Genomic DNA, 27,600 nt, shown 5'->3' with positions numbered 1-27,600 from the left:
GGCCCTGTGTTGGATAAGAGAGCAAGCTGAGCAGGGGCCAGGGGAGCAAGCCAGTAAGCAGTATTCCTTCATGGCCTGTGCGCCAGCTCCAGCCTGAGTTCCTACCTCGGGCTCCCTGATGAACTGCAACCTGGGAGATGTAAGCTGAATAAAACCTTTCCTCCCCAAGTTGGTAGTGGTCAGAGTATTTTGTCACAGTAATGAAGAACAAACTAGGACAGCATGTATGTCTCCTTCGTGATTAAGACTCTCTGGAGGGTCAAGGAGATGGATCAGTAGGTAAGAGTGCTTGCTGGGCAAGCCTGACAACCTGAGTTTGGATTCCCAGAACCCATGTAAAAGCCAGACACAGTGGACATGCCTGTAATACAGGTTTTCTACAGAGAGATAGGATGCAGAGACCAGAGACCAGAGCCCTGAAGCTCACAGGCCAGTTAGCCTAGAATGTGAAGCACAGCAGCAGCAACAAGAGGGATTTTTGCCTCAAAACTAGGTAGAAAGCCAGGACCACCACAAGAAGTTGTTCTCTAACTTCCACACATACACTGTAGAATGCAGGTTCCTCCACTCACACACAAAAAACATGTACACACTACACATCATGTACACTCATAAACAAAGATAAATATTTTTAAAAGACTCTCTGGAAAGCAAAGTCTCTCTTCACTTTTTACATGACCCTCCACAAGTCTACAACATTCTGCACATTGTAGACAAATAATAAATGATTATAAACATAAATTAACAGAATGAAAAACATCTTTGTTCTTATTCCTTAAAGAGGAGCTCAATGTTCTAGTTATATTACTAAACGTACCCACAAATATTTAATTTTTGTGCTTGTAATCTGGTTCTCTTTTCTAAACTCAATCCATGTATCCAACTGTCTAGATTTCTTTACCTAGATATGCCACAATCTGTTCAATGTGTCTAAACAGATGTTGACATCTGTCATCTACATTGTTTTATTACAGTCTCTTTGTATAACTGTATGCATCATTTGACTTTTAAATCACTTATTTGGCCTATTTCTTCATCTGCCAAAAGAAAATAAATTAAATTGACAGGAAATTAGATAAAATCAAGATGAAAAGCACAAGGATATTTTAATTTTTTAGGAGAGTGGAAATTGCTGGCTGGAGTCTCAGGAAGAACACTATGATCCAGAAATCACTACTGCATTCTTAAAAAGGGAGGATGGAGGTAGTTTCCTCTCTGAAGAGCCATTAATTGCTGGCTATAAATATTGGTGGTATGAAAATGTCTGACAGGTGATTTTGATTGCTACTCCAAGTACTTTTAAAGGACATATTGTATCCTTTGAAGATGCATACAAAGATGGCCTATGATTATTATATAGCACTTTTAAAACACTTTTCCATTAAATTCATTTTTGAGACACAGAAACTTCATACATATAGCAAAGATGAAATTTAATTATTTAATTATTGTAAAGTCATTTCTTCTGCAAAGAATACTAAAAACTGCCTAAAGTCAGATCTAAGCACCCAAAGCATCAATTGTTCATTATTTCTAAAAAGAGTAAGTTAGGACAGGAAATATGTTCTACATCTTTTGAGGATTAGTAGTTGTATGCTATTGCTGTACAACTTGATGGAGATTATAGAACCTATGCATTTTCTTTCAGGTAACACAACTCAGTTTTCTAAAACGGGGAGCATTAGTTAATAAAGAGTAATTAATACCGGGCCAATTGGCAAAGGCCTCACTACGGGGACAATTAAGTCACTTTCCCCTTGGACACAAACTCCATGAAACCACGTATTTCCCTGTGCAAAAGGGTAGTGGGGCAGGGAAGCTCCTTGAATCTCCACAGATGGGAGCAAGTGTTGATACAACACAGGTAGAAAACCTCAAACACAGAGCTGGGTTCACAATGCTGTCAGTGGACGGAGACAAAGAGCTAAGGGTGAAGAGATGCTTGGGGTGGGTTGGTGCGTGGCAGGAGGAAGCACTTAGGAAGGCATGAGCACCAAACAGTGGCTGCCAGCATTTAAAAGGTATTGTACAGATGCACATCCTCAAGCCCTGCCTGGCACTCCTTCCTGAGGTCGGGGGCTCAGTAACTACCCCCCCACCTGCCTGGTCAGGGCTCCTTGACAGGATGAGTACCCAATGAGCTAACATGACTCTCATCTTCACGAATGAGCTAGACTGCCTGGGCACAGAGTCCCCATAGCCACGGCCTTCCGCCTCGCAGCGGACCACGTCACATCACGCCACGCCACTTCAGGCATTTGGGGCCACACCTAGCACCAACACCTTCCCACAGCAGCCCACGCAGGCAGCGTCCGTCTCACGTGACCCTACGTCCCGCCCCTTCCGGCTGCCAATCCACTCCCTCCGCGCGGGGCGTCACGTGACCTCCGCCCTGCCCACCAGGCGGACTCGCGGGCGGTGCAGCTGCAGCGATTGCAAAGTGGGCCTGCGAGGCAGACATGGCTACGACTCTGCAGCGCATCGAGAGGCTGTCCAGTCGGGTGGTGCGCGTGTTGGGCTGTAACCCGGGTCCCATGACCCTGCAAGGCACCAACACTTACCTGGTGGGGACCGGCGGCAGGTAAACGTCCCGCTCTTCCCCCCACGGCGCGCACACTGGGGACACCCGCGGGGGCTACCCCATCCCCCAGCCACCATCAGTGACGACCTCCTTGCTGCTGACCAGACCCAGAGAAAGTACAGCAGCTTGTGAATCCCGGTGACTGCACTTGCTGTCCGGCTGCCAGCGCATCGTGACTGTGTTCAATTAGGATCTCCTGGAGTTAGTCTACCTAAGCCGGTGCGACCGACGCGCGCCGAGAAGTCCTGTCCCTGGCATGCAGAGGCAGGAGGGTCGCCACTGGGTGGAGGCCATCCTGGTCTACATAGCCAGGACAAGCTTGCTAGGGCTATATTTATAGCACGGCCCGGCTCTGCTCCGAAAACAAAAGTTTACTCGCTTCCCTGACTTGGTTTAGCCCAGAGCTTCCTGTCTCAGAAGCTGTTGATTGTGCTGAAGCCATTTTCTTAACAGTAGAGGGCAGGATTTTCTTGCTTCCAATTAAACCTGGGTCTAGAAAATCCCAAAGTGCAACCTCCAGCCAGTGGGGAAGGAGGAGCTGACCGTAATTAATTATGCTTTTTGTTAGAATAGTGTGTGACAACCATAGCTTGTTTTTCATTTAAATTCCCTATATTTACCTTGTGAACGAGAATTTTACACACAGCTGACTAGTAATGCAAGCCAAGTAGGCAAAAGGTCAAGGCCAGGGTCAAGCACAGGACCTTTAGGCTGTCTCCACACTTTAGCCAGTACGTCCACAAGCATTTCTCTTCAGGGTGTCATTTTTTAAAAATACTTTATTATTTTTATTTTATGTGTATGTGTGTATTGCCTGCATGTAGGTAAGTGTGCCCGGGTCGTGCAATGCCCAGGGAGGACAGAAGAGGCTGTCAGATCCCCTAGAACTGGAGTTACAGACAGTTGTTAGCTGCCTTGTGGGTGCTTGGATTTGAACCCAGGTCTTCTGCAACAACAGTCAGTGTTCTTAACCTCTGAGCCATCTCTCCAGCCCCCCAGGGTGTCATTTTAAAATCGTTCTGAAGTTAGCCTAAGGTGAACATTGCAGATAATCAGAATTAGCCTAGAGTGTCCACTAGGGGACTGTTGGAGATCCGTGTATGGTCCCGGTAAGTTCGATAGGACTTGCTTTTCTTCTAGAGTTAAAACAAATGGCTGGTTCCATTTGAAAACCAAATGAAGTTGGCTTGCATTTAGAGGCTAAACTGTGTGAAAACTACATACCTTGCCTGTAAACATTTGAATCAAACTCGGCATAGGAAAATGCTTGTGCTAAAAGAGACCTGAAGTTAAGTGAGGGAAGAACAGAGTCAAGGTCTCCCATCTTAAGCTACTTAACATTATTACTAAGTGGAATGTCCAATGGAATCACAGCCCTATTTAAATTACAATTTATTTAATTTTATAGGCTAGTATTTAATCTGGCAAGGCTAGACTTACTAATGTTGACTCAACATAAACTAAAAGGTGACTAAAACCAAATATTATTTGGGTCAGATGTTCCAAGATTGGAGTCCACTCTTCTACTTCACAAAACAGGTCTGAGATTACAGATAGCTTCTAGGTCACTAACATACTGACATTTTTCTGTTTCAATTTCTGCTAACTTCTGACACTGTTGATCATTCCCTCCTTGATTTGCTAATACCACACTCTCTCTAGTTGTTATACTCATTGTCCATCTTTATCAGCTCTTTGAGTTCCTCTAAGTCCAATCCTAACTGCTTTTTAAAATTACACCTATTTGTTTATTTGGTGTGTAGGTGTGTGGGCATGTGTGGTGTGAGTATGGAACTCAGAGGACAATTTGCAGGAGTTGGTTCTTTTCCCACCATGTTAGTCCTGGGGATCAAATGCAGGTCATCAGCCTTAGTAGCAAGCACCATTTCCTAAATAGCCATCTCACCTGACCAGTCATAACTTCATGTGATGGTTAATCTTGATTGTCGACTGAATTTAAACTTACCTAAAATACAAACTTTTGAATATATTGTGAGATCATTACCAGAGAAATTTGACTGAGGTAGGAAGACCCACACGGAATGTAGACAGAACCATTCCATGTGCTAAAGTCCTAAACTGAATTACAGAAGAGAAAGTGAGTAGAACATGAGGCATTCCCCTCTCTCCTCCACCTCCTTCCTGGCTATGTATGAGATATGGTCAGCTACCTTACACTCTGTGCCACAGATAACGGCAGCTCTTGCCATCACACTTTCCCCTCCAACATGACCTGTGTCCTCAATGTGTAAACCAAAATAAACCCTCTTTAAGTTGCTTTTGTGAGGCATTTTGTCACAATGAGAAAACATCTGATTCCTGTTTTTATACAGTATTGTTTAGATGAGCCTGTCTTCTTCTTTGGCTTTACCTATCATCTGTTTATTATTACTACTCAGATTTACAGCTGAAATTTAGCCAAAGGCCAAATTTAATCATCAGACTCACATAGTTGACTGCCCTCTTAAATCCTGCATGACTCAGCCACTTGAAACAATATTTTTCAAACTGAAGTCATTGTCTTTACTACTAAAGCTAAGCCCAGGCCCTTCTGAAGTTGGCTCCTGTCTTAGTAAACAGAACTGTCCATGTATTTGATCAAACAAATAAAATGCCTAAACACTGTCCAGGGCATTTCCTTGCCTCCTTGCACACATCCAAGCCTTCCTGAAAATCTGTTCAGTTTTACTATCACCCAGTTCAGTTCTTGTGTAGACTTATCTATTTGCCTCCTTACTGGCCTCTATGCCTCTGTTTTTGTCCTCCTTCAGTCCATTCCCCCACATGTAGCCAAAGTAGTGTTATTTTGAAAATGAAAATGGAAAAGATCTTGCTGCTCTTAAACCTCTCTGGTTCTCTCCTTGCTGGCCTTCTCAGTGCCCCAAATGAGGCCTAGCTGTTCTCCCCCAGGGCTTTTGTCTATACTTTGCTCTTTTTCTCCCACTCATCCTTCCTTGCATCATCTAACTTCACTCATCCTTTAGAGTTCATTTGGAACTTTTCCCTGACCTCTCAGGCTGTGTTAGATCAATGTAATGCACTATTTTAGCATGCCACAGTTCCCATGGCCTTCATCTCAACGTTAATAATAAAGGTTAGTGTATGTTTTGTGTAAGAAGTTTAGTATCTTTTTGTACTAGTAATCCCATTATAATCCAAGCTAGGCCAAAATTTACTTCTGCAGCTCTGGCACCTAGCATGGAGCCTTGTACAGCAGGGGTAGTAGAGTGAATATTTGCTCATGTTTTTCTCTTAATTTTTGCTTTTATGATTCTAGGAATGCCTGAAGTTTTAGCTGGTATTCCTCCCTGCTTCTGATCAGTTTATGATGTCACAGTTCACTAAAGCCCTATTTAACATGTATGTACTCAATAAGCCTTTAACTCAGTGAATGAAAGCTCAACTCTCTATAGCATTTCCACATTCTTCCTCTGTTCAGGAACCTTTGATAGCTGAAATTCTAACCTCTCTTATCAAAACATAATACTTTGAGGACAAATTTGTATATTACCATAGAAAAGAGGGGTCTCATAGAAAGAATAGAGTTAAAAAAAATCTGGTCTCCTTTATGTTAGAATCCTGGCTCTGTTTACCAGCTGTAGAACTTGGAAGGAGACAGTTCTCTAACACGTTTCTCACCTGCAGTGAGTTTTGCAGTACCTATTTCACACAGATATGAGGATTCAGTGAAAGGAACAAAAGCATGTATCAAAAACACAACAAAATTTTAGCATGTGGAAAGCTTGTTATATAGTTATTACTTCTTGTAGTATGTTTACAGCACTGGGATCATAGTAGGGGTCAGCAAATATCTAATGGTTTTATGTGAGTAACAGCAAATGGATACAGGGCAGTTAATCGTTATCTTAATATTGCTATAATATCTCAAAATAAAATACTCATAAAGAAGAAGTTGATTCTACTAACTTACCCTCACTTGAGCTTCTCTCCATTCACACAGCAGACTGTCTGCTGTGTGATGGGTACTGAGTTCTGGTGAATAAATCAGTCCTGGACCTGTACAGATTCATTGACACTGTTCTCTTGATCCCTCTGTGAGTCCAACATGTATTTTCAAATTGACCTTCTGAGATAACCATGTCTATAACCATGGGTAACAAAGTCAGCTATAAATACAAAGATGACACTAATCTTCATAATGGCTATTCATAGACATCACACATAGAATGCTATTTGGTTTTCTAATCTAGAACTAAAGTTTTATTTATGCTGTAAGGAATGACTCTGGGTGAGTAGCAGTGAGTATCTTTTGTGGAGAAGTCCTTGTGCTTTCTGCTTGTAGTGCCTCCCAGCACTGTCTCCTGCTGGCTGTAAGACTGAGAGTAGCTCACTTAGCCTTTCGAAAGTCTAGGTACCCCCTCCATAAAAAACAGATAATAAAATAATGCATCTCTCGAGTTGATATGAAGATTAAAATATCATAAATACAAGTATTCCAAGAGGTTTTAGTTGCAAATACTATCTGTATGACCTTATTACTTGTTCAACCCCATTTTAAAAATTTGATAACATCCAGTGTCCATTCTTAGCAGGTTGTATCTATGTCAGAACTTGCAAAGGTCTGGTTCTCCTCAATTTAAGTCTCCTTCCTTTGCCAATCCCAATTTTATTAGACCAAAACAGGACAGTTAGGCTATCTAAAAAGAAGGCCTGGGAAAAAAGCTGTCTATTGCCAGCAGCTGATGTTACTGAGATTTTCATCTGTAAACAAGCAAAGGCATTCCTCAAGATCTTTTTTCTATGTAACTAGACATTAGGCAAATCTGTTTAGTAACCCTGTTGATTTTGTCATAACTTTAGATCACCATGATAGGATCTGGACTATGGAAATTTAAATTCAGTGTTAGATTGCCAGGCATTTGAAAACCACTTCTTAGGAAGAAGGGAAGGCAGTTATCTAAATATAATGAGGAACTTTGATGGCTTGAAAGTTTAAAGAAGTCTTGATCTAAGGCATGGAAGGGTTCCTTGTAAGGCCTTGAAGACTCCAAAAATAGTGCAAGTGACGCTAATTAAAGGTAGTAAGAATTTGGAGTAAATACCAAAACAATTACAATAAAACAAGCAAACAAACAAAAAAACAGAAGCAGCCAAAATCTAGGATCATGGGCTACAGAGTTACATGGAAATGTCATCATATTGTAGTTTTTAATTTTTTATTTTAGTGTGACTAAATGTACACAGTGCCAAGCATTGTGCAATCCTTTACAAATGTAGAAATAAATCCATGAATTCCCAGAATTATGTTTCTTGCCCTCAAAATGTTTTCATTTGTAGAATGGCAGAGGGTACACAGATGGTAATAAGTAAATAAATCCATAAGTATACGTTAGATGATAATTTAGATGATAATTGTGGAGAAAAGCAAGGGACCATGGCTAGGAATGCCATTTAAACCCACTGTGATCCGCATCATACTATGCATTGCTTCTTCTGGTATCTACAGTCTTTAAATGGCATACCTAGAACCCTCAGAATATTGACCCTTTTTCCCTTTCCTCCCAATCCTGTTAATTATACCCTCTAAATGTTCTTTAAGCCATGTCAGATCTTATATTTTCACTTAGTAGAACCTTATAATGCTTCCTTAAACCATTGTAACCATCTGGTCACCTGTCCAGAACAGGCAGTTCACAGTGCACTTCTGAGGTTCATCCATTAGACTGTTGTATTGAAGACGTAGAAAGGTCAACTAGCCATAAGGTCACTGTCCTCACCAGTGAGAAGCCAGTTAGAATTTTTATTGCATTTATTTATTTATTTGTGTGTATGCATATACATGGCATGGTGTACACGTGGAGGTCAGAGGACAACATGCCGGAGTCATTCTCTCCTATCACCATGTGGGTCCCAGGGATTAGGCTAAAATCTTCAGGCTAGGCTCCAAGTACTGAACCATCTGACAGGCCCAAGAGGCCACATTTTTAAATTTTATTTTTAATTAAATTGCAAAAACATTAAATATTGCACAATTAATGATAGTCTATGTAATGTTTTGATACATTTACACATTGCATAATGTTTAAATGCTTAAATCATAAAGCATTTATCTCCTCAAACATTTATAATTTCCTTATGAAAATTCTCAAAATCCTTATAGCTTTGAGAACTGTAAAATCCTTTATTACTATCAGAAGTAGCTCTGCTGTACAGCAGCACCCTAGAGCTTTATGTTCCTGTGTAACAGTGCAGTGCAAGATTGTTTTTATTGGCTGTGGCTATCGGAGAAAAAGCCCATCCAATGTAACATAGCCATCCAGTCATTTGTGCCCGCTTTGTTCCCTCCTTCTTTTCTCCTTTTTTAAAAGTTAGCATTCAAAATGAGTTTCATCAGGTGTGGTTGCAACTTGCTCTTGTGTGTCCCCCACCATCATCCACTCCTCCTCCGCCGCCTTGCTGATCCTTTTCCCCTGCCAGGTAGTCCCCCTTCTGCTTTCTTGTGTTGGATTATCTATATATTGTCTTTCCCCCATTACCCCATCGTGCCTGCTACCCTCTCCATTACTTCCCCCATAGTTCCCAGTCAACTTCCATGTCCTGTGTAAATATTTATTTATATGTCTGTTTTCCACTTACCAGAGAATGCTATTATAGTTTTCATATCAGTAATAGTGGCTCCATGGAATGAGTTTAGTTGTACCTTTTATATCTTATGGAACAGTTTGAGAAGTATTGGTGCTAACTCTTCTTTAAAGGTTTGGTAGAACTCAGCCAATGAATCTGTCCATTCCTAGACTGAAATTTCTTTGTTGTGGGAGACTCTTTATTACTGTTGAACTTCATGCTTGTTATGCATCTGTTTAAATTGCTTATATTCACTTGATTGTCATTTTAGTATGCCATATGTATGTGGGCATGTATCCATCTCTTCTAGATTACCCAGTGTTTGGGGAATATGTTTTCAAGTATCCCAAATTATCCTCAGAATTTTTTAAGACTTATTTATCTTTTATGAGTGTTTTGATTACACGTATATACGTGTACCACATGTACCTGATGCCAACTGTGACCAGAAGAAGGTGTTGGATCCCCTGGAACTGTAGTTATAACTAGTTTTGAGATGCCCTGTGGGCAGTAGGAACCGAAACTGGGTCCTGTGCAAGAGCAGCAAGGGCTCTTAATCATCCCCTGAACCCCAGATTCTCTGGGCTTTATTGGAATCTATTCTGCTCATGAAATTTCTTCTCTTCTGTGCTTTTCATAGCTGAGACTTTCTTCCTCCTCTGTGTTTAGGATTCCTTCTTGTATTTTCTGCAGAGCTGGCTTGGTAGTCGTGAACTATCTTAGCTTATACTTGTTATTCTTTTTTTGGAGGGTTTTTTTTTTTTTTTTGGTTTTTGTCTTTTTGAGACAGGGTCTCTCTATAGCCCCAGCTGGCCTAGAACTCCCTATGTAGACCAGGCTGGCCTCAAACTCAGGAAGATCCACCTGCCTCTGCCTCTCAAGTGTTTGAATTAATGGCATGTACCACCAAGCCTGGCTTACTTATTCTGTTCTATTTAAATAGCATCACTAAATAAAATTCTTTACACATGTGCCTTTACATCACCACCTGTACTTTCCATATATTGTCATTCTGACCCTTACCTGAAAAGATCGCATCTCAACCATCAAGTTCTGTAACCCTGTTCCTATCAAATGAGGATGCACCAAAGTTCCAAGTCTCATGAATTTTAACATATTGAAAGTACATTATTTTACCTGGTACTGAAGAACTGCTCTAATTTTATTTTTTAAAAGACTGCCATATGCTACACGGAGACCCAGTGGGAGAGTGGGGGCTTACCATGAAAAAAAAAAAGCCACACACACACACACACACACACACACACAATACTACCTATTCATTTTTCTTTTAATCTTTTTGAGACAGTGTTTCTCTTTAGCCCTAGCTGGCCTGGAACTTGCTATGTAGACCAGGCTGGCCTGGAACTCACAAAGATCCACCCACCTCTGCCTTCCAAATGGTGAGATTAGAGGATTAGAGGTTTGTCCTACCATACCTGGCTCCATCTACCTATTCAATTTTAAAAGTTGTAATAAACAGGAGCTGGAGAGATGGCTCAATGATTAAGAACACTTGGTGCTCTTCCAAAGGACCCAAGTTCTGTTCCCAGTACCCACACGGTGGCTAACAACCATTCTTAACTCCAGTTCCAGGGGAGCTGATGCCCTTTTCTGACCTCTGCAGACATTGCACACACAAGTACACTTACACACATTCAGGAAAATCACTCATACCCATAAAAATAAATAAGGTGGGGTGTGGTGGCACATGCCTTTAGTCCCAGCACTGGGACAGAGGTAGGCAGATCTCTGTGAATTCAAGGCCAACCTGGTCTACATAGTGAGTTCCAGGTCAACTGGGGCTACAGGGAGACCCTGTCTCAAAAAGACCAATCAATCAATCAATCAATCAATAAATAAATAAATAAATAAATAAATGTTTAAGTTGTAATGACAGCATAATAAACTGTACTCAAAACAGGATGTCCATGTGGAAGACATAAGAAGACACAAGATGGACTACCTTTCAATAAGTAGTATAAATTCCTTCTACAGAGATGGAAAAAAAGGTTTGTCTAAAAGACAATTCACTGTACACATTTTATTTACAGTTTTTTATACTCTCATGATATGAATGGACCTGCTTTTCTACTTGAGTCATTTTTAACAAAAGCAAAATAGCCTAAGTAAAGTGTTAAATCATAGCATAAAGATAGAGAAATAGACACACTTATTCTAGTTAGGAATGTAACTGTGGTGTGCACTTTTTTCTATAATCCACAATTATGTTTAGGAACTCACAAACATAGATCACTGATTTGAATGAAGCACATAAATATGTAGCAAAACTTTATAGTTAACAAACAAAATTACCAAAGGATGCACAGAATTTTAATGTTTATTCCACCTTTTTGCTATTTCCTGGATCCTTTGCCACTGTTACATGAGGGTAAAACAAAAGCAAAATAAATGAAAAGCTGACATCAGTACCACTGTCATCAAAGAGGGAAGCCAAATCCAGCAGCGGTCAGCAAGAGCACAACAAAGATAATGCTGTGAAAAGAAACTGAAAATCTCTAGAAAGCTATACCCATCGCACCCTGAAACCAGCAGAACGTGTATTGCCTGCATGTGTGTAAGTACACCCAATGTTGTGCAGTTCCCGAGGAGATCAGAAGTAGGTATCAGATCCCCTGGAACTGGAATTATGGATGGTTTTAGCTGCCGTGTGGGTACTAGGAATTGAACCCAGGTCCTCTGTAAGAGTAGTCAGTGCTCTTAGCTGCTGAACCATCTCTCCAGCCCTGCAAGTTCTTTCTTAAATACTGTTAAAAAGTAAAATGCGTTTATAGTGGTAATTATACTAGGCTGTTACAGAGAGGGCCAGGGACACCTTTATGGACATTGGGGAATTATATATATGTAATTCTTTGATTGTGCAGCATTACTACGCCAACGTTACAATTACCTGAATGAAAAGCCTGACTCTTAGTTTTTAAGAGTGGGCCCAAACTCAGAGAATACTTGTTCCCCCACATACCTTTTGGAACTGTCTGTCTCCTAGAACTGTGCTGATGAAACTGTCTCTGGAACTCTTTTTCTGAACTTCTGTCCCCAAGTCAGGCCCCACCCATAATTTTATTCAAAATAGTTTCTCCAGCTTTAATTGGGGAAGTACAGGTTTGGCTCCACCCTTATCTTAACAGACCATCCTATCTTTTCATCCCTAGTTCTAGAATATATCTTTTACCCAGACCAGGGTTCCTTCCAAACTCCACTGTATGCCCTTCCTAGTCTCCACTGTATGGGATAGAGATGGGTGCACTGACTTTCAGTGCTTTTAATGTGCTTATTTATTTATTATTGTATTCTTTTTGAAACAGGGTCTCCCTATAGCCCCATCTGGCCTGGAACTCACTATGTAGACCAGGCTGCCCTTGAACCCCCAGAGGTCCACCTGCCTCTGTCTCCTGAGAGCTGAGACTAAAGGCATGGGATGCCTTGCTTGATATGTTAATTCTCAAGCATACCCACATTCATTCATTATCTTTTGGGGCAGAGCACTAAATTGAGGTTCCCAGGAAACAAGATCAGGTGCCCAGGTCACAATACACAAGAGCACATGGTTTTGCTGATGTTAATTAAAAGTCTTTAGTCCATACTACACCCATTTTATAAAAGCCATTCTACAGGATAGTAGACATTTTGAAAAAAAATTAATGTTAAAAAGGATGAACACAGAAGCACAAGAAAAAGGCAAATGAGACTTTTCATGTCTCAGCAACACTGAGATTAGGCATAGCCAGGCATTGGGCCAGCAAGATGACTCAGCTGGTGAAAGCACTTGCCTCTAAACCTGATGGCCTGAGTTTGCTTCCCAGGACCCACATGGTGATGGAGAGAACTGACTCCTGTTGGTTATCCTCTGACTTCTACCCACCCACACTGTGGTGTGGTGACAGGTCAGCAAGCACCTTCACCTGCTTAGCCATCTCTCCAGTCTAACTTTTTTTTTTTTTGATTTTTTGAGACAGGGTCTCCCTGTAGCCCCAGCTGGCCTGGAACTCACTATGCAGACCAGGCAGGCCTTGAACTCAGAGATCCATCTGCCTCTGCCTCCCAAGTGTTGGGACTACAGGCGTGTGCCACCATGCCCGGCTTTAGCCTAAACTTCTTAAAGTGTATTCTGAAACTTTTTTCTGGTATCTCATCTAGTTCCTTCTTCTTGGCTCAGTTATCGGCAGACTGAGGACGTTTGGAGGTTCACGGTGACTTGTTTTCTCACCCTTTCTGTTCTTTGTTGTTTCACACATCAGTTTGGATGGGTGTGCCGTCCACTGCTGTTCTTTCCTCCTGCTCTTTTTGCTGATTTGATTTATTTTATGTGAGTCTTTGTCTCTGTACAGTCTTTGCCTGGGCTTGTGAGCTCCACTAGTCTCTAGAGGGAGGAATCAGACAACAGAAACAGAAACGATGGTTTGGCAAAGGCCAGGTATTAAAGTGCAGTAAAAAGCTCTTATGCACTTCAGTTACATCCCCAATAAGGTTTGGAAACAGAGAAGCTAGTGTACTGTTAGATAAACATACTGTAAAGAGTTTTCAAGTTATGGACATTAAGTAAAAAAAGAAGAGGTATGGGAAAAAAGGAAGAGTAAAATAGAAATGAAAAGGAAAGGATATGAGTTAGAGGTGTGGTAAGCAATAGAGAAAATAAGATAGGCAAAATGCCTGTTCGAGCAAGGTACACAGTAAAACTAAAAATGCTAAAGTGAGAGTTAAGAAACAAAACTGTGAAATAAAGTTGAATACAAAATATTTCATTAGTCATTATTGCTTCTTTTGCAGATGAATGTATTGCTTCCCACCCCTTCAGCTTTTTTGCAGCTTACTCTGCAGGTGGGAAGACGGCTGATACACTTCATAAATTCCAGTAAGCTAGACCTGCCGTCCTTTCTGTTGGGTTAGGCTCCTGCATGAGGACCAGTCCTCAGCTTGCTTGCCATGCGTGGTGCTTTTCCTATGCCTCACTGCCAACTCAGCCTTCTCTCTGGTGTACTACTGGTGCTGTTTGGTATCTGAGTTGGGATCAGGGAGATTGCGCTCTGTTTACCTTTGTAGCTGGCTGCTCTCCCACCAAGGCCTCCCACAGTTCTTGCCTGAGTATATTGACATCCCCCAATCTGTGTGTCAGGTTCAGCTCCAGTCTCATAGTCACATGGCTTTTGGTGTCCTTGTTAACTGATTGGTGATGGATGGCATCTCTGGAGTTTGGGAGATACAGTAGTGCCAAATATTCTGCTTTCTCTGGCAGACCACCTTGATGACAGGGTCTCTCAGAAAGATAGGTTCCCTCCTCCCAACCTGGGAGAGAAGGAAGACAAGTACCCCCAGAGAGTCTGCTGGTCCCTGCAGATTTCCAGGCTAAAGTCTCCTCTCTTGTTTGCAGCCCTAGAACCAAAGGAGGAGAATTCTCCATTCTGCCTATTGTTTCCCCTATATATGTAACATTCAGTTATTTTTGGACTTCATCTGTTTTCTTACTTTCTGTTTACTGTGGCCCTCTCTGGCCTTGGCACCATTCTCTTCACACTCTTCAATCACAGATCGCATGTTTTCTTTCAAATTCGGGGGGGGGGGGCACAGAGTGCAGTTGTCTCTATTTTGTCATTTTCTTTATATCATAAGACCACGTGTCTTTAAGGATGCTGTTGAATCAAATTCTGTGAGATATTTGAATAATTTGTAAAGGATCTGGAAGGCAGAATAGATAAGAGCACATGTTCTGCTATCAGAAATCCTGGGTTTGACGGTTGATTCTGCCACTTATTTGCAGAGTAACACCAGGTAAACTTTAATTTCTGAATGTAATAATGAAGTGCATGCCTTAAACAGTTGTCTTCAGGAACACAATTGTAGTAGTGCTATTTACTTTAATTGCTATGTAAGTGTTCAAGATTATTGCTGATAGTCCTGGTTGAGGTGTACCTTTAGCTATAATTTGTTTCAAAGAACTTTGTCACACGGAGATTACTTTAGTTAAACTGAAATAATATACAGGTTTTTCCAAACTTGTTGAAAACAAAACAGTTTATATTTAATTTAATGCAAATTATCTGTGTAAGAAATATGTTAATATGGGGCTGGAGAGGTGGCTCAGCAGTTAAGAGTGCTAGCTGCTCTTAGAGAGGACCCGGGTACAATGCCCAGCAGCACCACATGGCAGCTAACAGCCATCCGAAACTCCACTTCTAGGGGAATCTGACATCCTCTTCTGACCTCCGTGGGCATGACATGGGTGCACTTACATACATGCAGGCAATACACTTATAGAAACAAAATAAAGAATAATAAAAATAAAATATTAAAAAATGCTAATATGAACTTTGTGCTCCAATTGTGATTATCTTCCATTTAATTTTTAGGCGAATTCTCATTGACACTGGAGAACCATCAATTCCAGAATATATAAGCTGCTTAAAGCAAGCTTTGGCTGAATTTGACACAGCAATCCAAGAAATCCTAGTGACCCACTGGCATCATGATCATTCTGGAGGCATAGTGGATATTTGTAAAAACATTGGTAATGGTAAGCAGAAAACAGTGGGCTTATTGCCTGAGGAATAGTTTACAATTTCGGCTACAGTTATTTACTACATGCCTTAAATTTCAGTAGCACTTTTGGATATGACTTGAATACTGTCCTTATCTTTAAAAAAGGAATGGAAAGCTGTTTTGTTTCAAATCTTCTTTCCCACTTACTTTCCTCAGTGATCAAGATAAAGTTTTAGTTTAGGCCCTGTAACTATAGTTCCGGGGGATCTGACGCCCTTTTCTGACCTCTGAGGGCATTGCATGACACAGGTGCACTTATGTACTACATACAGGCAGTATACTCATATACATAAAATAAAAATAATTAAAAATTTTTTAAACCTACAAGCATCCTAAAAGTATTATATAACATTACTTTTGTTATTTCTGTAGGAGGCTTACATGAAACAAATTAATTACGTATTAGACCAGTGCCATCCACATATTCTATTTGGATATAATCTAAAAATCTGAAACACTTCTTTGCTCAATCACTTTAGATAAGGGATACTCAGCCTGTAGTAGGGAAGATAAATGATAAATAAATAATAGATGATAGTGCACACTGTGAAGACAAAGCTACAGGAAGAAAGGAAGGATCACAATGGAGGACAATAGGCCATTCTGTCTAGGGTGGATGGAGAGAATGTCAGGCATATTAGGCTAAGAAAGGTGCTGGAATGGGACTGTGCTTGGTGTGTTCAAGGCATAGCAAGAAGGTAAGGAACTTTAATTCATAGCATTCAACTACTTTAAGTATTTGTAAGGCCTTGGGACATTGGGACACTATGTCTATGTCAGGTGCTGTATCCAGTATTCCCAGGCCACCATTTATAATAAATAAATAAATCTATAATTTACCTTTCCTTACTCCCTTTTTTCTAGCCCATAGAGGTTATGTGCCAAAGCAACCCATAATTTCTCAGCTTGATTTTACTTCAATTTTACCTTCTGTAATCAGCTACCCACTAGAAACTGTGAAGGTTCTTAATTAACTTTGACACTTCCATCAACTAGTTTAGCATAAAAGTTCATTTGAAGTGTTTCTTCCATAAATGTTCTTGCTGGGCTTGATGGCGCACACCATTTAATCCCAGCCCTGGGGAGGCAGAGGTAGGCAGATCTCTAAGGCCATCCTGAACTCACACAGAGTTGCAGGTCAGGTGGGGCTACAGGGAGACCCTGTCTCAAAAAGACCTTAAATCAACATTTTTCGTGTTTAGTTTATAAAAAATGAAATTGAAATATTTTAACTATACAATTTGGTTAGTTTTAATAAGTGTAAATACCTATATGAACACTCAAATATGCAGACCACTTCTACCACTCCAACAGCTATCCTCCTTGTGCCCCTTTGCAGAGATCAACTGCTAGCCTCTGCAGCCGCTGATCTGTTTTCCGTCACTATGTATTAGTTTTGCCTGTTCTAGACTCTTACACAGGGCGTGCTCAGAATTACTTTCTTTGGTTCCTCTCACATAGCATCATGTTTTTGAGATCCACCCATTTTTTTCTTTTTCTTTCTTAGTCTGTTTTGAGACAGGGTCTCCCTGTAGCCTCAGCTGGCCTGGAACTCACTACGAGGACCAGGCTGACCTTGAATTCAAAGAGATCTGCCAACTTCTGCCTTCCAGGTGCTGGGATTAAAGGCATGCGCCACCATGCCCGGCCCACCCATTTTTCATGTATCAGTAGTTTTGTGCCTTTTATTGTCAAATAGTCCACTGTATAATTATGCCATGATCGATTTAAGTGTCCATTAAAGTACCTGTTAATGAACACTTGACTCATTTTCTTTAAAGTAAGAGTTTAAATAGTTTGGGGTTCCATACAAAATCATAAATATTTGTACAGTTGCCATTCAGTTGATTTAAAGAAAGTAGAGCAGAAATTCGGCCCTGCTTTTTATAGCCACTGAAACTTGAATACTCTATGTGAGGACTGTCTTGCTGCCCATCTCTCTGGACTCCTTGGAAGGTCCATAGCCACATACAGACTCAGGGTTGCTTGGCGTTGGAATCATACAGGGTCGCCTTGTGTCATCTCTCTCCAGAAGTTCCACACCATTTCATTCTCTGAATCCTTAGTCTCTAGCATTCTTACTCTGTTTGGTTGCATTGTAGTTTACTTTGTTCCAAAATGCTTTACAGTTTTCATTACTGACAGGGCAGAAATATTTCAAGTGTTTTTCAGTGCTAACTACCTAAAGTGTTTTAACTACATGTATTTTACAAGCCATACGAAAAATAGAAATGCCATTTATACAATGTCTTTGGGAGGAGACAATAAATCCAAAACAACTGTTTATAAATCTTTTCAAAAACAAACAGAATAGAGGCTGGTTACGAGCACACACTGCTCTTACAAAGAAGCCTAGTTTTTTTGGTTCCCAGCATCCACACCAGGCAGCTCATAATTGCCTGTAACCAGCTTCAGGGGGATCCTTTGCCTCTTATTTCCTCAGGCACCTGAACACAAATGCACATACCAACATACAGACATATACACGCATAATTAAAAATAAATCTTTTAATTAAAAAATATATATACCTATTATGCACAAGCCTTTTCTTCCCTCAGTACTTCCAGCACTGCTGCCCTAACCTAACATGATCTCCCAGCTGAGTGGTTGCATCCCTCTCTCCACTGTTACTATTTTATAGCTGCCATATTGATCCGCCTGTTAACACCATCTCTTTATCTGATTAAAATCTGTATGGTGGCCACACTGATAAAGTTTAAATTCTTCTCTCCTATGAGCTGAGCTCATCTATCCAACTTTTCCCAGGTAGTATTTTGCATTAGACAAGATGGTAGCATTATGCTATCATACCTGCATGCCTTTCATCCCAGCACTCAGGAGGAAGAGGCAGGCAGATCTCTTAAGATTGAGGCCAGTCTGCTCTACATAGTGAGTTCCAGGCCAGCTGGGGCTACAGGGAGACCGACTCTCAAAAGACAAAACAAGCAAACAACCAAAAAGAAATAACTAGAAAAATCAAGAAGGCTTTTTGTTGTTGTTTGGGTTGGGTTATTTGTTTGTTTGTTTGTTTGTTTTGGGTTTTTGGAAACAAATAAAATCCCTAAGCAAACAGCAACAAAAAGCCTTTGTGATTTTTCTAGTTATTTACATTTTTTTTTTTTATTTTTCTTTTGGTTTTGAAACAGGGCCTTCTTGTAGCCCCAGCTAGCCTAGCTATGTAAATCAGGCTGGCCTCTGCCTCCTGAGTGCTGGGATTAAAGGCATACACCACCACCCCTGGCCCTAAAAGGGCTTTTGTGTAGACCTAGAAGGGCGTGACAGAATACAATGCTCTTGATGAAATATGTAAAGAAATATTTACATCTCAGATCAGCTGCTATATTTCTTCCCATCTTCCTGCTATCTTAATGTTAGTATTTTATACAGCCATTAATGAGTATCACCTGTATGAAAGTTGATCTCTTAAAGAGTTGGATCATTCAAAGTGCAGCTTAATATATTTACATGTTTTATGACTAGACACTGCTTACTGCATTAAAAAACTCCCACGGAATCCTCAGAAAGAAGAAATTATAGGAAATGGAGAACAGCAATATGTTTATATAGAAAATGGAGACTTGATTAAGACTGAGGGAGCCACACTAAGGTAAGTAAATAACCCTTAGGGCAGGTGAGGGGTCTACACATATGTGTTATAAAAAAGGATGAAGGCAGATATGGGCATATTTGCTTATATGTGTGAAGAATACATCGTGAAGGATGCAGAAGAAATCTGATGACAAGTGGTACTCTCAGGAGAGAAAATGGGTTGCTTAAGAAAAGGAAGATTTTTCACTCTATGTACTTTGTTATATTTTTATTCATACCGTATTTTACATACATTTACATTTTAAAAATTAGGCCTAGGAAGGCTGGAGAGGTGGCTCAGCCATTAAGAGCACTGGCTGCTCTGGCAGGGGACCCGGGTTCGGTTCCCAGCACCCATACAGTGGCTACGAACCGTCTGTAATCCAGTTTCAGGGAATCCGATGCCCTCTTCTGACCTCCACAGGCATTACATGAAACATATACACATACGCAGGCAATACACTCATACACATAAAACAAAAATAATAAAATATTTTTAAAAATTAGGCTCAGGAGTAATAGTTCTTATATCTGGGAGGCTGATGCAGGAGGTTTCCATGAGTTCAAGGCCAGCCAGCACAGGCCACCTAATAAGATCCAGGCTAGCTTGATCTACAGTGTGAGCTCCTCAAAAAACTAATGTATTTTTAAAAACTAACATGGCCCCCTGGGTGGTTTAGGGATCAACCTGCTTCTCACTTTTTGAAGTGAGAAGTGAAGCTGACCCGAACCTACAGTAAATACATTTTACGCCAAACCCTTGGCTCCTCATTACCTGTTTCAAAGATTCAGAAAGCAATATCAAACTCAGTAATTTTAAAACTGAAGTAATGATAGTCCTACAGTCTACACTTGCCTTCTGATCTCAGAACATCTGCTTTTTTCAGACTTTATTCAGGAGTACCTTTAACATTTAACTGTTCTTCTCCATTCCCATTTCACTGACCTCGCATCAAGTCCGGTTAGGTTTTGTCAGGGGCTGGCAAGGTGGCTTAGTGGGTAAAGGTACTTGCTGCCAAGCCTGATGGTCTGAATTTAATCCCTCGGACACACATGGCAGAAGAAGAACTGACTTCTACGAGTTGTCCTAGAACCTTCACATACAAGCTGTGCCCCCACCACACACACTCACAGGAAAATAAGTAAATAAAAATTAATTTAAAATTTAAAGGCATAATTGTCGATGCTGTCACATCTTCATATCCACTGCTTTCGTTTCCTGCTTAACCTTTCATCTCCAGATTTTGCCCTTTCTTGTCTATCCCTCATACGTTTTGATAACTCTCACTACCTACAAGAAAATATGTGTTTTCCTTACAGTTCCACAGACTGGCCCCAAACCACATTTCTGGTCTTAACTACTCCCCACAAACAGAGTTAGCCACATATAAATACTCCTGGGGATATTAGATGTTCGTGCCTTTGTTTATGTCTTCATTTTTCTGGATATTGCTCCATTCCCCGTACTTTTCTCCCTGGAAAACTATTATTTATACGGTTCACATTTTACTTTGAGAATCCTTTCTGGACAGAATTAACTGCTCCCTCCTCCAGCTTTCACATAATTTTTGTTATTTCATTAAAGCATTTATTAATTGTATTGTAGTATTCATGTATGTGAGTAGGTGTCTCCTCAGCTCTGACAAGTCACAGTAGTAGTTAATGCCAGTTGCCATAGCAAGCAAGTTTAGAAATATATAATGGCTCAAACATTAAATAAGTATAATTCTCAGTCACATGAAGTCAAAAAACAGTTCCTTATTTGTAAGTGGCCTTTAAGGTATTCAGCAGAATAGCAGCTCAGGTTCCTTTGATCTTGGAATTACAGCCTCCTCCACGCTTGGCTCTCAGGATCACCACACTCACAGCCATCCAACAAGTAGGAAAGAACATGAAGATATTGTGGAGGAGGTTTTCATGGGCCAAGCCTTCTGTTGCATCTGCTGTAAATTCAGTCATGGCCCACACCTGATAATAGGGAAGTAGGGAACGTAATTTAACTGCATGCCCAAGAGAAAGAAGAACAAATAGGTATGGTTATTAGCTAGCCATTCTCTGACACAGGCTAATACCAGGTTCATCTTTGTATCTTCTGGCACATAGAAGGCACTAAGTATCCCACTAGTAAGTATCTGTAAAGAGGCAAGTAGATGAACAGTTGAATGAGAAGAGAAAATGAAATAATGGGTATCCATTGTGTTCTTTCAAACCAGTACTCCAAGATAATATACAAAATCCCTGGTATAACTTATAGACTAGCTAGTTTTAGGCAGGTTTCTTAAAATGCTTATATATATGCTGGCATGGTAGCTCACGCCTTTAGTCCTAGCACTCAGGAGCCAGAGGCAGGAGGATTATGAGTTCAAGACGAGCCTGGGCTACATAGTAAGTTGTAAGCTAGCCAGAGGTACATGGCAGAATGACTGCAGACAAGGACAATGGACTGCATATTTCAGAAAGCTACAAGAAAGGATTTTGAATGTTTTTCCAGGAATAATCACTGATTGCAAATATAGGTGATTTAACCTTATTTAAACATTATACAACATATACATGTTTTAAAACAAGGCATGCCATAAATATGATTTTTGTGTTTTATATATCAGTACAGTTAAGTTTGTTGGCTTGTCCTGGTAGCATACATCTATAACCTTAGCACTTGAAAATCTGAGGTATGAGGACCATGAGTTAGAGGACAGCTGAGGCTATAAAGCAAGAAGAAAGGAAGGAAGGAAGGAAGGAAGGAAGGAAGGAAGGAAGGAAGGAAGGAGGGAAGGAGGGAAGAAGGGAGAGAGGGAGGGAAGGAGGGAGGGAAGGGTGTGTTTGTGGATATAGAATACATTCTAAATTCATTCTGTGTTGAAACTATATTTTGTAGGTAGGATTTCATTTTCTTCTACTTTGAATATTGTATTTAATAAACCTGAAGCCCTTCTGAATCCTATTTTTTTTGTCATCTGATTTTCTCATGGGGGGGTCTTTATTGCTCATTTTTTCCAGATATTTCACAATTATGTACCTTAGTGAAAATTTATAGTTCTAGGTCCTGTTAAGGAGAAAACTAGTCATGATTCTTATTAATGGCAGTAAACAGACTTTATTGAAAGGGTCCATGGGAATAGATACAGGACCAGTCCAGTGGGGTCTTCCTTTGGAGTGGAGGGATGTGGCTTGACCACAACTCTTAACAACCATAGGAAGTAACTATGAATAGGCACTAGAGATAAGGGGATTTCTGACTATCCCAGCTTCATAGGATTATTGCCAAGGACAAGCCAGATCAGGATGGGGAACCCACAGTAGAGGATTCTCCTGACCTGACTTTATTAGCTTCTACCAAGACAAAGAAGGAAGCTAAGTGTTAGACCAAGTCAGCATAAGGGAGGGATGTTTCCTCCGTCCTCTTCAGATCCCCGGCCAGGTTGGAAAATAGGATTAACAAAGACAGAATGAAAAAAGGAAAACAGCTTTAATAAATTTTATGTGACACTGGAGTTTTCAGGAGACCCAAACCTAGGTGTGGTAGGACAGACACATCCTTAATCCCAGCTCTGGGGAGGCAGATCTCTATGTGATGGGGCCAACCTGGTCTGTATTATATACTGAGTTCCATGCCAGCTTGGGGCTACAGGAAGACCTCATCTCAAGAAAACAAACAAAAAAGAATAAAGAAACAGGGAAACTGTATAATCTTATGCTATCTGAGGAAGCAGAGTCATAAAGAAGTATGACAGGAAAGAATGATGACCTAGTGGATAAGCTGAGGGAACTCTGCAGAGCCTGTTTGTTTAGATTCTTCTCTGTGTGTCTCTGTGTCTTCAGAAATAAGAAAGTCCCTTCATCTGGGTTATAAAGGTGGCACCTCTCACATGAAGTCTTGCACCCTCCTCAGAGGAAGGTCCAGAATCCTTGTAGATTTTAAGGTGTAGTTCAGGAGAGAGAGGGCAGTGGGTGGTCAGGAAGACCTTCTTGCCTATTCTCTTTTCTCAGATTCCCTCAGTTTGAAATGGTGTCTGCTCAAGGTGCCATATTTCAAAGTAGCTTGTTCTAAGTTGTCATCAGAAAGAACCCAGGGAGCCTGACCAAGGTTTTGATCACAGGAAAGAATCTCAGTCGACCCCAAATACACCTCTTCCGTCTGGAAACGTCCTTCAGTTCTAGGAAGTTGTTCTTCAAGTTGCTTATTGCTTATATTCTCTCTTTTGTTTTTTTGACACTAAAACTCCTGTGCTTTTGCTAGAACTCCACTTATCTACTAACATTTTTTCTCCCCTCCTGATGTCCCTCCTTCTTACTTGTTACTATGCCATCTGGCATGTTTGTATCAACTTTATCTTATGATGTCCTGCACACCTCACACTTTCAAGAGTTCATTTGTTCCCATGACGCTTCTTTCATACTAATCTAGTCTCATTTCTTGGATGCAATTTCTTCTCTCTGAGGGTTTCATGATCTGTGGAGTGTGGTTGTTTTTGTTTGGGAAAGTTTCTTCATAGTTTATTGCCTCTAAATTCCTTTGCTTGATCTTATTCACTGTCTTCAGTGTGAGAGGTATTTCTTATATCCTAATAATCTTGATTAGACTCTGATAGTTCCCAACTTTCTTCTGATGGAAACTACAGAACTATTATTGAGCTTTGAGAACTGCAGGGAGGGGTGTTTAGTGTGGGCCTACAAGGCATTGCAAATTATGGTATTACAAATACCAGAATCTGGATGAACTGCTTTGTTGTGTAACCTATCTTTGACCATTTAATCTTCTCCTAAGCTAGTAAAATAACTTAGAAAACACTTTTCTAAGGTCTTCTCAAAGGCTGGAGAGATGGCCCTCAGCAATTAAGAGCACTGGCTGTTCTTGCAGGGGACCTAGGTTTGATACCCAGGACCTACATGACAGCTAACAACTGTCTGTAACTCCAGTTCCAGAGGATCCGAAGCCCTCTCCTGACCTCCTAGGGCATTGCACGACTTGGGGCACTTACATGCAAGGCAGTACACACACACATAAAATAAAAATAATAAAAAATAAATTAATTAAAAAATAAAAAATAAGGTCGTCTCAAAATGTAAAGACTTTGATTACAACATTATATACTCTGAGTGTTGAAAAGGAATCTACCTATATAATCTTCGTTTTCTTAGTATAGTATCCCTACTTATATCAGTACCTCTTTTAGCCTTTTGGAAGATTAAATATCCAGTCTTTTCTGTTAATGGGATTAGAGTACTTTTCAGATAGCTCAAGGCAAGAAGAGAACTTAAATATCTGAATATTTCGAAGGCTTTTGTCGTTTTGGTTTGGTTTAGGTACTAAGAACTGAACCCAGAGACTCATATGTTCTACCACTGAACTACAGCCCCAGCCGTGAGTAATTGTTAAACCGATTTTCAACCCATCTTTCTTATTTTTGCTACTTTTCTCCTAACCTATACCCTTATCATTCAAATTCCTGATACCCTAAAACCTTGATTTTGAGGGACTCTTCGTGGTAAATCGGACTGCTCGGCTATTTCTGCCTGTTTAGATCTCAGTTTTCTCATGACTGATAAAGCATTTATCATTCATCTTCTAGTTTCTAAAATTTTGGTGGTATGGTCTTTTCTCCCATTCTTTTCACGCCTGTAGGGTTATGCCAGGTATGATGGAGCACACCTTTAATCTCAGCACTCAGGAGGCAGAGGCAAGCGGATCTCTGTGAGTTCAAAGCCATCCTGTCAAGGTCCAGGCCAGCTAGGGATGCATAGTGAGAACCTGTCTCTCATATATATATATATATGTCCCTTTCTGATAATTTTAGAAGAGAAAACAGATGCAGATGATGTATACTTACCATCTTTAACCAAAAATCCACATTCAGCCCCTGTGTATTAAACGCAAATGTGAATTATATTTACACAGTTCCCTCAACAGTCTATTATTGAGAGTTCTATTTGAAGTTTTCCAACTGCAAAAAAAATCAGTCCAGACTAGACAGAAAGAAAGGTAATTAAATTCATTTCTTAAGCTAAATAAAACAGTTTGAACTTTATATCCTGTCAGACATTTATTGCTGCTGCCTGTGATTAATTGATCTGAATTGGAAAGATTAATAGAAACCGCACCCAAAGTAGTGTAAGGATTAAGTGTGTAATACTCATAAACCCCTGAAGAGTGCTGAGACAGAAAGCTATGTGTTAAAATTAGCTACCACTAAGAGCTGAGCACCAAAAATGAAGCGTTGAACAGAAACGAGAGTCCTGCTTTCTAGGAACTTAGGACCTTGTGAGACTGGTCCTAACAGGTAAGAAAACAATGTGCAGCCTGTGTAATACAAGTATAATTCAAGGTGGAAGGGTGAAACAGGAAAAAATTAACTACAGAGGACTGAGTCTATGTGGCTGAGAAATCAGGAGATGCTTTGCAGAACAATTTAGACTTAGTTCTTTATCATTTTATATATAATATAACTTAATGTAAATATAAGTAAGTTCTTGATTTGGTAGTATCATATCATTTTTGAGTTTTTTAAATTTTTCATTACCATATATTATATATAACAGTGGGTTTCATTATGGCATTTTCATGCATGTATATAATGTATTTCATACTCACCCCTGTTCTCCCCTTTTGTCCCCTCCCTCTGCTGATCCCCTTCCTCTTCCCAATTAGTTCCCCTTCTACTTACACATTTTGGGACTGTGTGTGTGTGTGTGTGTGTGAGAGAGAGAGAGAGAGAGAGAGAGAGCGCCAATGAGTGTGATTAGTGTTACTTATAATAGCATGGGGCAACTTACAAGACTGCAGGCAACTTAGCAATAGTTGCACCACTGAAGAAAATCACATAGTAAGTTTTCTGTATTCATGTTGAGTCTTGTTTCTAGCTTTTATCTGTTTGTAATGGCTTGTTTCACTATCATGCTGTTTTAAATGCCATGGTTTGTACACTTCCTTGATCTATAATAGGTACCCTTTCTATGCTTATTTAAATATTTTTGCTATTTTTTCTAAAAATAGTTACATGTTTATTTTAATTTCAAACATGTTTGGCAATATCATACTTGTATACAATGCATTCCTCCTTGGCTGGCTAACATTCATAGTGCTGAAAGGTGCTGTGCAGGCTGATGGGGGAGAAAAGTCATCAACAACCATACGTAGGCCTTGTGTGCTATAGTACTGAACTGTCTTTTCAGATAGTCCCACTAGTCCAATGATGGCATGAATGTTCTGGGGTTAAACAGCTGTTTCCTGATTGGACCCTGATAGGTTTTGTCCTCAAAAACTGAAAATTGGAAGAGAGGAAAATACACATAAAAGCATGCTGAATTTCTTACGGTGTGAAATCATGCAAAAATTCTTTGTGACTGATTTTTTTTAGGGAAGAAAAAAATACTTTTAAAAATGTTTCTTTTAAATTTTTATATACTACTAAAGTAAAATACATTTTGAAACATGTAACATTGTGTCAACTATTATATAAAGCACTTCAGTACTTGTCTTTGGAAAATATTTAATGTTGTAGAAAAATACAGTGTAGTAAATGAAAATTTCAAAAGTTGGTCATTAAATCACAGTTTTGTTTTTTAATTGTGTGCAGAGAAAATTGAAAAATATTTTTTTATTAAAAATTCTGTTTCTGGGGCTGGAGAGTTGGCTCAGTAGTTAAGGACACCAGTTGCTTTTACAGAGGACCTGGGTTTCATTTCCGGAACCCACATGGCGGCTAAAAACCATCTGTAACTCCAGTTCCAGGGGAGTCTGACACCCTCTTTTGACCTGCGAGGCCATTGCATGACATGGGTGCACTTAACATACATTCAAGCAATATGCTCATATACATAAAATAAAAATAATAAATATTATTTTAAAATGCTGTTTCTGAGTAATGTTGATTTTTGTCTTTTTAAAGTACTTTCTATTCTCCAAATGTGTTGTAATAATCTGCTTATTACTTACAAAAAAAAAGAAAAGATGTTATTAAATTTGTACTTCTGAATGAGAAATGTGATTTAGTAATAGGGGAGAATTATCTAAGGTTAATTTTCTAAGAGCACCTCCTCAAAAAATAAGCTTTAAAACTCCTTTGCATCACGTGATGATATCTAATGGTAATAGAATTATATTTACTTCTTAATATTTCCTTAACTTTAACAATTCAAATTTGGAATTTTGTTATTTCTGTTTTCAACTAGAGTTATATACACACCTGGCCACACTGATGATCACATGGCTTTGTTCCTAGAAGAGGAAAATGCCATCTTTTCTGGGGATTGTATCCTAGGAGAAGGAACAACTGTATTTGAAGACCTC

The 27,600-nt window shown here is 39.9% G+C and overlaps 1 protein-coding gene across 1 annotated transcript in view; it reads left to right on the top strand.

Annotated features, from left to right (window-relative positions):
• Nucleotides 1–2,378: 2,378 nt before the first annotated feature.
• Lactb2 (lactamase beta 2) overlaps nt 2,379–27,600 on the top strand; it is a gene marked incomplete in the record, with an annotated part of 39,325 nt that continues 14,103 nt past the window's right edge. The window contains 4 exon segments of the mRNA XM_008848874.3: nt 2,379–2,581; nt 15,532–15,695; nt 19,203–19,329; nt 27,483–27,600. Of these exon segments, the coding sequence (XP_008847096.1) occupies nt 2,460–2,581; nt 15,532–15,695; nt 19,203–19,329; nt 27,483–27,600 (531 nt within the window).

This window comes from Nannospalax galili, unplaced genomic scaffold, assembly GCF_000622305.1.
Source record: "Nannospalax galili isolate Female #2095 unplaced genomic scaffold, S.galili_v1.0 scaffold102, whole genome shotgun sequence".
Classification (NCBI taxonomy): Eukaryota; Metazoa; Chordata; class Mammalia; order Rodentia; family Spalacidae; genus Nannospalax; species Nannospalax galili.
The sequence above is the reverse complement of the archived record's forward strand: the minus strand, read 5'-3'. Positions and strand labels throughout refer to the sequence as shown.